This window comes from Zootoca vivipara, chromosome 7 (assembly GCF_963506605.1).
Source record: "Zootoca vivipara chromosome 7, rZooViv1.1, whole genome shotgun sequence".
Classification (NCBI taxonomy): Eukaryota; Metazoa; Chordata; class Lepidosauria; order Squamata; family Lacertidae; genus Zootoca; species Zootoca vivipara.
This window is the reverse complement of record NC_083282.1, coordinates 70095535-70111004: the sequence shown is the minus strand read 5'-3', so window position 1 is coordinate 70111004 and position 15470 is coordinate 70095535. Positions and strand designations below refer to the sequence as shown.

Here is a 15470-nt window from a genome sequence, read left to right as displayed (position 1 = left end):
TTTTCATTCGTTGCATTTTGCTGGTGAACTAACCTGTGAAACTCATTATCACTAGTAACAATTCTGCTTCCCTACTTGTATATTTATTTATTTATTTATTTATTTATTGGTCAGTTTGTCAGATGTGTGCTCCTAAGGGTTTCATCGGATAGCATTAAGAGTGAAAGGGAAGTGATGTTTGCTTCCATACAATGATGCAAATATTATTTTGCAGCTGTTAAAGAAAAAGCAGATGCGTCACATTAGAAAGGCAAGACTATGCTTACTAAAACAAGCAATGTGCTTCAATTTGTAGAATGCCAAAAAAGTTTATTAAGTGCTTTGCTGAGACTCCCAGAAATATTCATTAAGTCTGTGAACAGGGTGGGTTGGGGGGGTTGGAATTCCAGTGTAGGGAAGGATAACTTAGCTAGGCTGATGTGTACACAGCTAAATGGTGAGTATTAAGGAACCTTGTTGTTCCCTTTACTGTCTGGTTTGCATTTAGTACTTAAGATCTTGGACAGATATTAAAAAGGACAGAAAAATATGGTTACTTTTTACACAGCCACCTAAACATTTACCATAAAAAACACCCACTGTGTTTTTATCAGTCATGCAACAGTTTGCTTTAAAATATATTATTTTATTTTTTAAACTCTTAAATATTCAAGAAAATAAAAACTGGGGTTAGGAAGAGAACATAAGAGAAAATGCAAGGATCTTTCAACATGATTATGGAGTTATATCAGCATATCCACGACACTCAAAGAGGAGCAGTCATGCAAGCACTATTATATTTCCCCCCACAATAGCCTTGGCAACAAATGCAAGCAAGCAAAAAGAAAATCCCACAGCAAGCTTGGACACTACACACATTTCTTAACACATAGCTAAACATCCATAGTGTCAAAAAATTAAAATGCACAGAGATGGTGGATGCTTTTCAAGCTAAACGTGGACATAGTGTTTTGCTTTGTGTTTAAAGGCAGGTGTTTTAAGAGGTACAAAGGCACCAAAACTGGCAGTTATTTCTGTAGTATATATTATCACAGTTGAATTCTCCACACCCCAAGTTTGCACATTGATCCTTGTGCTGTTTTAAATAGCAAAATAAAAATTATCATTCTGCATTATTTCAGGTTGGCAATGACATTCACACACTTGTGCTTATATGTATACTGGCAGCCCGTTCTAGTCACCTCAACACATCCCACCTTCATAATTCATCAGGGTGGATGTGTTTTACCTTTAGCTGGTAACGGGAAATTTATTTGTAGAATCAGCCTGCTTTGTTCCTTAATCCAATACCTTTATATCCATGTTTTGTATCCCTTACCAGCATAAGAAGAACATATAATTTTAAATGATTTTGACTAAGAGATCAATGATTAAGGGGTTCCATAAAAACACCCTGGGACAGGTAACAATTTTGTATAAAATGAGGATAATGACACTACTCCCTGTGGCAGCTATAGCTGCACCAGCTCTCAGTTTTGTAAATAAAAGATCACACCCTGGTACAATTCATCTCTGCTCAGGAGTTCTTAAAAGGCAGGTCTTTTTAAAAACAGACCTATATTTTTCTTTACTTTATCTTTGTAAAAAGAAAATCCATTGGCTGTTCTTTATCTATGCAGTAAAGAGGTAGTTATGACCAGATACTTATCACTACACACCTTCCAGATATAAGGGGAAAATAAATACAATTACTAAAAATGTAAGCAGTGTGCTATCAACATTTCCAAGTTAAAATCACAAATCACTATATCTAGTAGAGGTGTGGTACAATAGAGCTGCTCCCATCGGTGCTATTTAGCTGGAGAGCAATGCTTTCAGCTGTGAAAAGAAACACTCATGCAAATTGTAGGTGGCATCACCTGTGGTTCATAATACTGAAAAGAAAGAAAGAAAGCTCCAGACGCAATCAATTTGGAAATACACAGTTCTGTGCAAAAGTTGTAAAAGGACCAGCTACAAGGAATTGGGGAGGTGATTCCTGGATTCTCTGGGTAATCCCAAAGCTCTTTTCTAAGAATCCCCTGTAGCAGCCAGTGTTGTTGGACTACAACTCCCATCAGCCCCTGCTCACATGTCCAAAGCTTGGAAATAATGGGAACTGTAGTCAAACAACATATGAACTACATTGGCTACTCCCTAAGAGTATGTAGCCAGACCGTGGACCCAATTGAGGTGAACCACAAACTAAGGTGACAAAATATCTGAACAGGTAGTGTACCTACTATAAACCCACTGAGCCCAGAGCAGCTGGTTAACCAGAATACCTTGGGTGGCAATTCAAATAGGGGTTAGCCTGCATTCTCATAAGAGGACATCAATTTTGGCACAAGATTGTATCATTAAATGTGTTCAAGTTGGTACAAATAAAACAATTCTAGCTAGAATAATCAACATTTCCTCCTTCAGAGGAGCATTCACATTATGAGGTCTTATATGTCATGGAAGGAAAGCTTGGTTCTGTTCCAGTTAGAAGATTAGTCAGAGGGTAGTGGCTTCCTCTCTGTTTAAATGGAGAGCAAAAACTGGGTTTCTCAAGCCTTGTTGACATAGGTTGCTTTAGTCTTCATCATTTGGTGCATAAGAAAATCCCAGAAAAGCATCCGTTGCACTGCAACTACTGGTAGCAAAGTCGGGGGTACGGATGATGGAGCTGGAGACCGCTTCCTGAGTAAATTCTGGGTCAAAATGCCGTAGATCAGCAGGACCAGCCTTGAAAAGGAACAGCAAGTTATTTTTTCCCCTCTATTCTGCAAGCCTCATCTTATGACAGCAATACTAATACTGATTTTATTATTATCAATGACAGAGGAGATGGAAATATAGGTAGATCCCTGCTGGATCAGACCAAAGGCCCGTCAAGTCCAGCATTGTATTTTCCACTTTGGCCAACCAGATACCTGCTAAAAGCCCACAGACAGGACACAAGGACAATTCATAGAATCATAGAATCGTAGAGTTGGAAGAGACCACAAGGGCCATCCAGTCCAACCCTCTGACGAGCAGGAAACACCATCAAAGCATTCTTGACATATGCCTGTCAAGCCTCTGCTTAAAGACCTCCAAAGAAGGAGACTCCACCACACTCCTTGGTAGCAAATTCCACTGCCGAACAGCTCTTACTGTCAGGAAGTTCTTCCTAATGTTTAGGTGGAATCTTCTTTCTTGTAGTTTGAATCCATTGCTCCTTGTCCGCTTCTCTGGAGCAGCAGAAAACAACATTTCTCCCTCCTCTATATGACATCCTTTTATATATTAGAACATGGATATCATGTCACCCCTTAACCTTCTCTTCTCCAGGCTAAACATACCCAGCTAAAGATACCCATAACAAACCCAGGTTTGTTATGGCAAACCTGAGCAAACTAGGGTTCTTCTAAACTAGAACTGGATAGCATTTCCAACCCTGGTTGAGAGGCAAATGATACTATGCAACCCCAACAAAAGACACATGGGTATGATGCTTGGACTTGGCCAACATATTGCAAGCTTAGCTCTGATTCCTGCATCACAAGTGGTTGGACTAGATGACCATCAGAATCCCCTCCAACTCTGCAATCCTATGAAGTCAGGAAGCTCCCTGACCAGTTACATTAGGCATGAGGAACCTGTGGCATTCCAGATGTTGTTGCATGCCAGCTCCCCCTGGCCCCAATGAGCATGGCCAATGGACAAAGCTGGTGGGATTTATAGTCCAGCAACATCTGAAGGACCACAAGTTGGATTGTATGATCTTGGGCCTTGGATTGTATGATCTTGGGGCGAGGGGGAGGTTCTGCCCCAGAAATCCTAAAGATGGAGCAGGTGATCTCCTTAAGCATTTCTTAATGTTCCATCAAGATCCTCCCCCAACTGCGGAATTCCATCAGGCTCTAGGAAAGGGAAAGATAGGACTACAAGTGCTCTCCATTGGCTCCACTGAAAATACTAGCAACTCTTGGCTCATCCTATCCAAATTGTTCCATTCCAGCTGGTTATTACAATAATAAGCAGTGCCTGAACTTGCTACCTTCCTGCCCCATCCATTTTCCTCTTGTGTCTTTTTAGACTGCAGGCTTGATGGCGGGGACTGTCTTGCCCCCTGCTATCTGTAAGCTGCTCTAGAAGACTTTTCTCCTGAAAAGTGGGATAAAACAGTTTAAAATAAACAATGCCCAGTCTCTATTCATCATTACGAAGTAGAAAACTTTCCACTTACCACTTTAGGGTCAAATGGAGGTGTGATCCTCTTACTGTACAAGTCGTCCCAGTTTATTGGACTGAAGAACACGTGGTTCTTTATCTCAAGCTGTGAAGAAAATGAATGTCACTCCAGAGTAAGCCATAAATTCTTAGAACTTAAACGCCGGGCACATTCACTTGCATCTACTCACAAAAACCTGTACGTTTAAATTTCCATGCATCCCCCACCTCAAAAAAACAGCACCATCATGGGCCACCTCTCAGCTCATCTGAGATCTCTTAAGCACTTCCCTCCTGCAGAGCGCAGGTGAACACAGCTTTCTGTAAACACAGTGGGCAATATGTATTTGCATGCATATAATTTCCAAAAACAGTACATTAATCAAGAGAAAGCAGCAGCACCGACATACAAAAGCAAGCTGCATGGTGGGCAAAGCAACTATGCCAAGAAATGGATATGAAAATGTCGACACATTTTGAAGTATCATAGTATGCAATGAAAGTGATCACTAGCAACCAATTAAATACTGCTAACTATGAAAGTTAGCAGTAGCCCTCTGTACTGAATGTGTTGCCTACTCTGATCTTATCCCCATACTACTGCTACTCATCCTTGGGTTTTTCCAGACATCCTTTTTATGGTATTATGATTTGTGCTCATGATGGTATCAGGGCAGTTATACGTGGTCCTGCTTTCAAAAGCTTTGGCGTGTACATACTGGGTGGTATTCAGCTAAGTTTTTACTCAGAGTAGACCCATTGAAATTAACGGGCATAACTTAGCCATGTTCACTCATTTCAGTGGGTCTGTTGTAAGTAAAACTTAGTTGAATACCACTCATTGCTTCCTTTTCAATCAGTGCATATCTCGGAAATACAGTACCTGCTGAAATCTTTATACCACATTTTGTGGTATCCCACTTTTGTTGCACCAAAGTGCAATAGTGCCCTTCCAGACAGCAATAATAGGGTAACATTGGAGGAACACTGCAAAACAACTAATATAGCAGAATGATATGTGAGCAAGTCTGTATGCATCCACCACTAATGTACCGTTATTGTGCCCATGGCATGTTGCAGGATACATCCACATTTTTAAAAAATACCAGTCTGGAGGAACCCTTGGAGTTATTTTCACTGCTGCTAATAGGAATGGGAAAAGGAATGGGAAAAGAATTTCAGTTCAGTTCACATCATAGCTGCCAAGTTTTCCCTTTTCTCGCGAGGAAGCCTATTCAGCATAAGGGAAAATCCCTTTTAAAAAGGGATAACTTGGCAGCTATGGTTCACATTTAAAGCTGAACCTATTTAATTCATCTTTTCCAACGCACCCAAAGAATTTGCACTTCTACAAATTTTGCAGTGCAGTTCTCCAGCCAAAGAATGTGTGCAAAATATGCATATGCTAGGGCAAAGCGTGCATAAAAATACATATATCAAAGAAAACAAGGTACAAAAAATGCATTTTGGTTTGCAAAAATATGAGGAGAAATTTCATACAAATCTGTTAGGAGAAATTCATGCTAAAATGCCAATTAATTTTCATGATGACTTTTTTTTTAAAAAAAAAATGAATTGCAAACTGCTGTGGAAGACTGAACTTAATGATGGAAAATGAGAAACTGAGAGAAACAAGACTGACAGATTCACCCACTGCTAGCTGCTAATATGAAACATTGATTACACAGCAGCAGCAGCAGCAGAGTCTCTAGTCCCCTAAAACGTAGAAATGACATGGTCACATCTTAGGGGTTTTGCAATCAATGCAAGGCAGAAGGACAAAAGTGAAGGAGGTGGAGACAACCTGTCAAGAGAGCAGCAAAGATGACAGGGGACAGTGCAGATCAGCCAATAACTGACACAGAAAATGGGAGGCTGCACAGGTGTTGAAATATTGCTCTCTCGGGGAAGGATGGAGTTCTTAGTGAAAACAAGGAATGAGTAATGGTGGCTGGCTCTCTAAACATACAAAGTCTGTCTTGGCTCCCAGCCTCTTCTTCTGATCTTTATGGAGAAGTCCCTGCAGGATATCGCAAGCTGCTATGGTCTTGGTTCCTTGAATCTGAAGTGGCTTGTGCAGAATATTATCATACATCTGAGACACATCCCGGCTGTAAAATGGAGGCTGATAAGGAGAGAAGTGGGAGGGGAGAAGGAGAAGAGAAAAGTCAAGTTGCATAAGCATGCATTGCTATTTACAAACATGCCAATATTGCAGAGACATCAAATCCATACTAGTTGTTTTTTCTACGATTCAACAGGAGAGCTAGGAAACGGAGGGGACAGGGTTTCTTGAAATTTTGCTTCATATACTACTGTGGAATGTTTCAGATAAATCACCAGTTGCTTAGCAGTGACTAAACATGCAGCCCACAGCTTGCTCTGTTTTATTAACACAACCTCAGTCTAATCAACACTCAAGCAAAAGGTAGCCAACAGATACTTATGGAGCAAGTGTGGTGTACTGGTTAAGAGCGGTAGACTCGTAATCTGGGTAACCGGGTTCGCGTCTCTGCTCCTCCACATGCAGCTGCTGGGTGACCTTGGGCTAGTCACACTTCTTTGAAGTCTCTCAGCCCCACCCACCTCACAGGGAGTTTGTTGTGGGGGAGGAGGGAAAAGGAGATTGTTAGCCGCTTTGAGACTCCTTCGGGTAGTGATAAAGCGGGATATCAAATCCAAACTCTTCTTCTTCTTCTTAATATATGGTGCACCAATTTGTGACACTGTTTGCAACAGGTTGCGACAAATCACAAATAAACAGTCAGATACAGGGCAGTGTCAGCAGCTGCTGAATGGTCAACTTTTGTACCCAGAATACAGCTATGCCTGGGCTATGCTTGTACTGAGCTAATTCCACTGGCACAGAGGAGTAAAGAGGAGCCAGGCTCATGTCAATATATGACAAACTTCTGCTGGATTACAGCCTGGTGTTCTGCTCCCACAAGTGCCTAAGGGAAGCTTGCAAGGATGACATGATGGCAATAGCCCTCTCTCACATGTGATTCCCAGCAACTGGTATTTAGAGGCAGGCATATTGCATCTATGGGGTCACGAAGAGTCGGACACTACTAAACAACAACAACATATTGCATCTGATACTGGAGGCAATGTAGCCACCATAACCAGTAGCCATCAGAAGACATATCGCCTGTGAATTTGTCTAAGTCCCTTTTCAAGCTGTCCAAGTTGGTGACCATCGCCACACCTTGTGGTAGCCAATTCCATATCCAAAGTTTGTTGTTTCTGTGCTTCCTGTGTCTCCCCAACATTCAGCTTCATTGAATGCCTCTGGATTATAGCATTATTAAAGAGGCCGGGTGCGGGGGGTGGGTGGGATTCTTTCCAGACAGCTGAAAGTGGCTTGAAAGAGGGATCATTGTTAATGGGTATGAACTCATCTGCTTTTTGCATCTGGTTAAACATGATGGCAGCTTTTTCTATTGCTCCAAACACCTGTAAAAGCCGTTTGTCCCACTGTTTTGTGGTCTAAATTGGCTTGTCCACACCTTAGGATTCTCTTTCAAACCACTTTCAGCACTTGAACTATTGCCTGCAAAAGCAACGTCGGTTTTTGAAAGCTCACCAAACCAAACAACATTTCGTAGAGAACAGCTCCAAGGCACCACCAGTCTACAGTTCTGTCATAGGGCTGTTTCTTCAGCACTTCTGGAGCCAAATACTGTGAAAGGACAAGAAGATTTAAAAACAGAGCACACCACTATGAAGTATCCCAGTAACTTTCCAGAAGCCACATAGGTAAGGTGAAAAAGGTAAAGGACCCCAGGATGGTTAAGTCGAGTCAAAGGCGACTATCTCACTTTTGCGGCGCTCATCTCACTTTCAAGCCGAGGGAGTTGGCGTTTGTCCACAGACAGTTTTCTGGGTCAGGTGGCAAGCAGGACTAAGCTGCTTCTGGTGCAATGGGACACCGTGACGAAAGCCAGAGCACATGGAAACACCATTTACCTTCCCCACCACAGCGGTACCTATTTATCTACTTGCACTGGCGTGCTTTCAAACTGCTAGGTTGGCAGGAGCTGGGACAAAACAACGGGAGCTCACCCCATCACAGGGATTTGAACTGCTGACCTTCCGATCAGCAAGCCCAAGAGGCTCAGTAGTTTAGTGTCACATAGGTATCCTTGATTGGTAGTCCAGCAACATCTGGAGGATTCAAGCTTCTTTATGTGACAGACTGTTGCCCTGTGTTTCCATAGGAAAACATACAACTCCCACCATCTCTGACCATTGGCCATGCTGGCTGGGGTTGATGGGAGTCCAATAACATTTGTAGGGCCACAAGTTCCCTACCCCTGTCAAAAATTATAGTGCTTCTAAATTCTCACTGGAGTAGGGGGTGGGGAGGAAAAAGGATAGGGGAAATTCAACTTAACTTGAAACTGGATGGGTTGAACAACCCTTTTTTTGTTTTTACCGTGGCTTGTTAACAGATTACCCGTCATGTTTTAAATGGGAGCATAGCCTCACACCTCCAGTTCAGTTCTCAATTCATAGTTTTGACACTTTCAGATCCTCCCAACAGAATTATAAGTTACTTCAGCTCATGATGTTCACTCTCCCTACAGAGTTCACACAACTGGCAGAGGAGAGAAGGGGACCAATTGGCAGCTCCAGATTCAGTAGTAGTAGTAGTAGTAGTAGTAGTAGTAGTAGTAGTAGTAATAATTTATTATTTATACCACACCCATCTGGCTGGGTTTCCCCAGCCACTCTGGGCGGCTTCCAACAAAATATTAAAATACAACAGTCTATTAAACATTAAAAGCTTCCCTAAACAGGACTGCCTTCACATGTCTTCTGTACTTTGACTGTTGTTTGTTTTAGATTTAGAGCAGATGTCATGAACTTTTGGGGGCCAGGTAGCACATTAAGAAAAGTAAGTAAGTGTCGTGGGCACCACAGAATACCCATTTCACATATGGAAAAAGGTGAAACAATAAGCAAAACATCTACCCACACTCCAAAACAAACACAGATCTTTTTTAAAAAATCAGGCAGCAACCCTCAAACAAAACACCTTCCAAGAAATAGCCAACCACAAAAAAAACCAGGCAAAACAAACGGGCAAGCAGAAAACAGGCAAAGCATCTCCATATGGGTCCCAAAGGCATTCTAGTGAAAGGGAAATAAGAGCATGGGTATCTGGTTGTTACCTGCATTTTATTTTCCATCAATCCTACTGTCACTTATTCTAAAAAAGAAAAAAATAACAAACACCTAACCTCAATTAAAAATAAATAAATCACAACTTGAGAAGGGCAGAGGGCTTTGGCAGGCACCAAGGGGTGCCTGATAGCACCCAGGGCCATCTTAAGCATAGTTGGCGCCATGCCGCGAACTATCCCTCCGGCGCCCACCCTCCCGTTTCTGAGCGCAGCTGCCGCTGGGCGAAGCAGCGTGGCACCTCCCTGGCGGCCCAGCGCCATGGCGCCTTGCTCCACCCAGTCTTGCCTTAGGGCCGGCCCTGATAGCACCACAATACCCATGACCACTACTTTCGTGATCCCAGATTTAGAGAATGGCAATGTGCGTCATGGCACAGCAACATCAGTAGGGGCTACTCCATGTAAGCCTACAGGACTAAAAAGCCTACTCAGCTGGCACAGTGCATTCTCAGTGGTGGTGCTCAGTTCCTTGGAAAAGTCAAAGCAAAGATGAAATCACCTTTTGAAACACACAGACTTGTTTTCATATCATACCTCTGGAGTGCCGCAGAAAGTAGATGTTGTTTCCTCTGGCTCCATTCCTTCTTTGCAAAGTCCAAAATCAGTCAGTACAACATGGCCCTAAAATAAAAAGGATAAATATTGAACTCCTTAGGAAGTTGTATTCCATCTTTTGCTACTTTTGCATTCCTATTTGACTTGGTTGTCCTAGTTCAGGCATCCCCAAACTGCGGCCCTCCACATGTTTTGGCCTACAACTCCCATGATCCCTAGCTAACAGGACCAGTGGTCGGGGAAGATGGGAACTGTAGTCCAAAACATCTGGAGGGCTGAAGTTTGGGGATGCCTGTCCTAGTTTAATTACAAAACTTTTCCTACCAACAAATAACAACTGAAGTAGATCACACAGTGATTTGCAAGGATCAGTAAATACATACCTGACAATCCAACAGGATATTTTCAGGTTTCAAGTCCCTAAAGAAAGGAGGAAAGAGAACAAGGGAGGTGGGAATATGGTGATTAAAATCTGGTGGGATCTCAGGGCATCCTCCTATCCAGCTTCAAGTGCTTAGATGTATCTGTTAAAAGAATTACATCTTGCAGATTCCAAAAAGTCTCCAGAGTTACCTTTCACAAACCAATGAAATTGGTTCTCTTATACACTTGCTTTATTTTCTAGCGTTTCCAGTTCATCTGTTCATTGGCACAATGTTTGGTCATTATGCCACACGTTTTAGTGCAGACATCCTGTCACTTTTCTAACCTTGAAGGAGCCGATTAAAAATGTGATGGAAAATTGCACTGCTGTGTAAGACTCCAGCTCCCATCAGCCCATGCCAACATGGCCAGTTGCCAGGAACAATGGGAGCTCTAGTCCAACAGCAGGAGGGGTATAGGTTCCCCCTGTTAAGTGGCTCTGGGGTGGGAAAGAAACACATTAGGACAAACAGGGAATGGTTATTGATATGAAGGATTGCCTCTTGAAGGCTACTAATCTAGTTTATTCAATTCTTTAGAGGGGGGGAAGGTTGACATTCCAAACTCTCCTCTTTTTTTTAAAGAAGAGTTAAATTTTTATCTTCTTTAAAGGCAACACTCTTCTGAAACAAAAACACTCCACCCTTAATGTATTACAGCATCATTATTGAAATTGCTTCCTATGAAACATCTTAATATATCTTACTAAAGCTACCTGCTGTTATTGCAAAAATTACTGTACCGGTAGATGATGTTCAGTGAATGGAGGTAGCCCACCGCACTGGCCACTTCAGCTGCATAGAATCGGGCTCGAGGTTCACAGAAGCAACGCTCTCTTTGTAAATGGAAGAAGAGCTATGAACCAAGATGGGAGACTTTGAGGCTGGAGAAAATAGGTTGCTTATAACAGGATCATCTGGATTTGACACACTTTCCTCAGAAAACAGCTTCATTATTCTACACTCATGGAATACCGAATATTCAGTATTCAACCCGATGCCCTATTCCTTGGCTATTTCAGGAACACAGCAACGTGGTGACCTCCAGATGTTTTGAACCACAACTCTTCCCATCAGAGATGCAGTACAAGACATCTGGATGCACTGGGCTGGGGAAATCACGTAGCTTATATAAATTATGTAATTAATTGCATACATTATGTTGTCATTATGTTGTTCTACTCCATTCATTTCAATGCAAAGGAAATGCAGTGCAAATGGGGGGGGGGGAGAGAGAATGCAAGAACAACAATAAATATCGATCACATTCAGTAGACTAATTTCCATTCCTGATAGGGGATGAATAAGGGACCACCACCACCACCACAATTTATTATTTATACCCCGCCCATCTGGCTGGGTTTCCCCAGCCACTCTGGGCGGCTTCCAACAGAAAAATGAAATAAAATAATCAATTAAACATTAAAAGCCTCCCTAAACAGGGCTGCCTTCAGATGTCTTCTAAAAATCTGGCAGCTGCTTTTCTCTTTGACATCTGATGGGAGGGCGTTCCACAGGGTGGGCGCCACCACCGAGAAGGCCCTCTGCCTGGTTCCCTGCAACTTGGCTTCTCGCAACGAGGGAACTGCCAGAAGGCCCTCGGTAATGGATCTCAGTGTCCGGGAAGAACGATGGGGGTGGAGACGCTCCTTCAGGTATACTGGACCTACGGTAGGTCATTGAGGGCTTTAAAGGCAACAAGCAATTTCTTCACCTGTTTCCATTTTCGTTGGAATTCTCCAACATCCCTCTCTGTCCCTTTTCCCTTGTCTGTCATGTTTTGTTAAAATTGTAAGCCTGCAGGCAAGGACTGCCTTGTTTTTATTGTTTGTAAGATGCTTTGGGAGATTTTTTTGGCTGAAGAGTGGTGTACAAATGGTCTAAATAAATGAATAAATAAGTAGTCCTAAGTCTGAAAAAGTTGAAGACCACAGGGGTACAGCATATCTAAATATGATAATTAGAACTGAACATATGCTGAATCATTCAGAAGACTTTTAATATTGTACCTATTCATGTTGAAGGTAAAGCCCAGAATGATAGCACTGACAGAACCCAATGCTCTGTGTGATGCAAAAAACTGACACTCACTCACCTCTCCTCCATTTACATAGTCCAGTACAAAGTATAGTTTCTCTTTGGTCTGGAAGGAATAGTGGAGCCCCACGAGGAAAGGATGCTTCACATTCTTCAGGAGCACATTGCGTTCTGCCATTATGTGATTTTGCTAAGAAGAACCAAAAGGGGGGGGAGGAAGGGCTAAGTTCACAGATCAAGTTTTGTTTTAAAATTAAATTCACTACAATCACACAGATATACATAAATGTCTTTAGCAAAGGCTAACAGCAACTTCAAGGGAAGGAGGAATTTTAAATGGATCTCTGGCATGGGAGGAAATTGTTACACCCCCCTCACTCCCCTCGAGCGAGAGCTGGGGTCCTGATTGGAGCCATGGATAGGATTTTCTGAAAATCTTAATGTTCAGCTTCTGTACACAGATTTTATTTTCTAATTCCCACTTTACTCTTGATCTCAACAAGAAGAGAGGGGATTATTTTACTGGCTCCAACAAAAATGCAAAATATTCTCGTATATTACATACAACAATGCATACAACTGTATGAAAATACTTATTATTCTACAAGGGCTGACTCTCATGCATATTACAAGTATAATGTATGTATAATTTTGCATATGATTAGGCTTTAAAAAGAAAAAGAAATGCATGGGTGCTCAGACATAAGCGGAAACTCAATGAAGCACAGTCAGGTTGTGACTGCCGAATTCTGTGTATAAACCCATTTGAAATTGATTCTTTTTCCATCCCTGAGACCCCCACAAGTGCAATTTATAGATTAAAAGAAAGAAAGAAGAACGATTCATTCATCTACAAGGGACACATTTAGCGTTGTGTGCAGTTTGGCCCTCAGACCAATGTGATGCAGTTCAACAATGGGAGACCATGCTTTTTGGTTAGGACAGAGGCTGGATCTAGACACAAGCAAAAAACGTTCAGGAAAACGCATTGTAAACCTCTTAATGGGAAAGAACATTACTGAAAGACAGAACTCCACAGCGCCGTCTAGTGTCACAGTGTTATAATGCGTTTTAAGCACTTTTTTTAAAAAAAAAAACCAAACAAACTAATGTAGTTGACTCCAGGGAGATGGCAAGTATAAAATAGCTTTCAAAGCCCAGAAATTATTCAACTGAAGAGCTATTAAGAATTGTGCTCCTGCAGATATAGACACAGATACAATCTCTCATGCACACACACAGAGGGGGGCATGTTATACAGAGAATGGGGAGAGAGTAATAAAACTCATTTGTTGAAAGTGCAACTAGATTACTTTGAAATGATACCTCTTTTTTCTTGAGAATAGATTTCTTCTGCAGAACTTTCACAGCATAGAACCTCCCGTCAGATTTGCGTTTCGCCAAAAGGACCTGAAGCGGGATTGAAAGACCGAGGGCGTAAAAGGAGTTTCCATCTTTCATGTCCTTAACTAATTGGTCAGTGTTTTATGTTCACATTACAGTGGCATGCCAAGTTGGCAGCTGCACAATGTACAGGGCAGGGAGACTTTGCTTCCTCCATTGTACCAAGCAGCAGGCCCCATTCCTAGGGACAATTTGGTGCTGGTGTTGGGGTGAATCGATGCATAACTGAACATATTTTGGATTTCCAATAATCAAGAGCAGCAGCAGCAGCTTATCACAGATTAATCCATTGCACACAGTAACTGCTCCCTACCTTAGGCACAAAAGTAAAATTGAAAAGAGAATGGCATTTAAACTTCTTAATACGACTTGGATTATTAAAATGGGCCCTTTAAAGGTATCACTGAGATGCCGTGAGAGAGCATGTCAGGCTAAGACTTAGGGAGTTCCAGTTCAAATGCCTGCTAAGCCATGGTGGTCACTTAACAAGATGGTTGAGAAAATAAAGATGGGGACTAGGTTCTCCAGATTGCATTCTAGCTTCTTACTTTAAGATGGCAAAAGGGAGCAGCAGACTAAAGAGCAGGAATAGCAATAACAAATGGGGAGGGGAAGAATCACATTGTGGGTACAAATGCTAGAATTAGGGCACCAGATCAAAAGCATCAGAAGCCATGCATATGAAAACAAAGAAATGGGATGATGGTTGCCAAGTGTCATTGACACAGTAATAAAAGTAAATAAATAAAATTCTTCCAAACTAGTCCACTTACTTTTCCAAAGCTACCTTTGCCAATTATCTTTAGGAAGTCAAAATCTGTTGGCTTGGCACTGTTAGAAAAAGGAAACAGAGTAAAACACATAAAGCTCTTTTTTCAGACAGGTAGATTCTCCCCACTGCAACCAATGAAGAACATCAGAAGGACACACTGCTGTATTCTAATCTTTCCTCAATTCTTTCATCCTGTCCTGGCAGATAAAGAAATGGGATGGTAGTCAGCTGAGGTTTATTCAGAGTGGAGATTCATGGACCCAACTTAGTCATGTTCATTAATTTCAATGGGTCTACTCTGAGTAAACCTCAGCCGACTACCACCCATGTTCTTACAGATATCCAACTCTTCATAACCAGATAACCTGCTATACTCTTGGGTGATTGCTTGGCTAAGAGTTCAACTAGTGCATTTTTGAGGCTTAAGGTACATATTTTGGAAAACCAAGCAGAAAATAGGAGCAAAAGGTTCAGATACAAACACAGTAAAATCATCTCTCACATGGAAGGGACATTTGGGTTAATGGCAATTGCATCAGGGATTATATGTATACACAAACCTGAAGCCCTCTTTGCTTGAGTATCAGGGCTGAGGAATCTGTGACCCCTCCAGATGTGGTTGGACTCCAACTCCCATCAACCCTGAAAATTTGCCAGGCTGGCTGGCAGCTGGTGGGAGCTAAACAACAGCTGACGGGCTGCAGCTACCCCACCCCTGTTGAAAATGCTAATTATTAGGAGCAGGTGAGCATGAGGGGTCCTAATGTGGATTCCAAAGCTGTCCTCCTCCACACAAATCTGTTTCAGAGCTCCTAGCACTGTGTCACCATCATCATCATCAACAACAACAACATTTCTATCTGGCTCTTCCTTTCAAACAAATCCAAAACAACACCAGGGATGGGCAGAATA

The 15470-nt window shown here is 42.0% G+C and overlaps 1 protein-coding gene across 7 annotated transcripts in view; it reads right to left on the bottom strand.

Moving 5' to 3' along the window:
- Window positions 1–602: 602 nt before the first annotated feature.
- The window catches only part of SGK2 (serum/glucocorticoid regulated kinase 2), a 37197-nt gene continuing 22329 nt past the window's right edge, over window positions 603–15470 (bottom strand). For 4 of the 7 annotated variants that reach the window (XM_035121832.2, XM_035121830.2, XM_035121833.2 and 1 more), the window contains 10 exons: window positions 14560–14617; window positions 13709–13792; window positions 12441–12572; window positions 11089–11201; window positions 10307–10343; window positions 9903–9989; window positions 7766–7861; window positions 6149–6304; window positions 4196–4285; window positions 604–2709 (listed from right to left, as the gene is read on the bottom strand). In XM_035121832.2, coding sequence (XP_034977723.1) covers window positions 2557–2709; window positions 4196–4285; window positions 6149–6304; window positions 7766–7861; window positions 9903–9989; window positions 10307–10343; window positions 11089–11201; window positions 12441–12572; window positions 13709–13792; window positions 14560–14617 — 1006 coding nt within the window. In that variant the 3' untranslated portion in view covers window positions 604–2556. Of the gene's footprint in view, window positions 2710–4195; window positions 4286–6148; window positions 6305–7765; window positions 7862–9902; window positions 9990–10306; window positions 10344–11088; window positions 11202–12440; window positions 12573–13708; window positions 13793–14559; window positions 14618–15470 lie in introns of all 7 variants that reach the window. The other 3 variants (XM_035121835.2, XM_035121834.2, XM_035121836.2) reach the window with 1 other exon arrangement.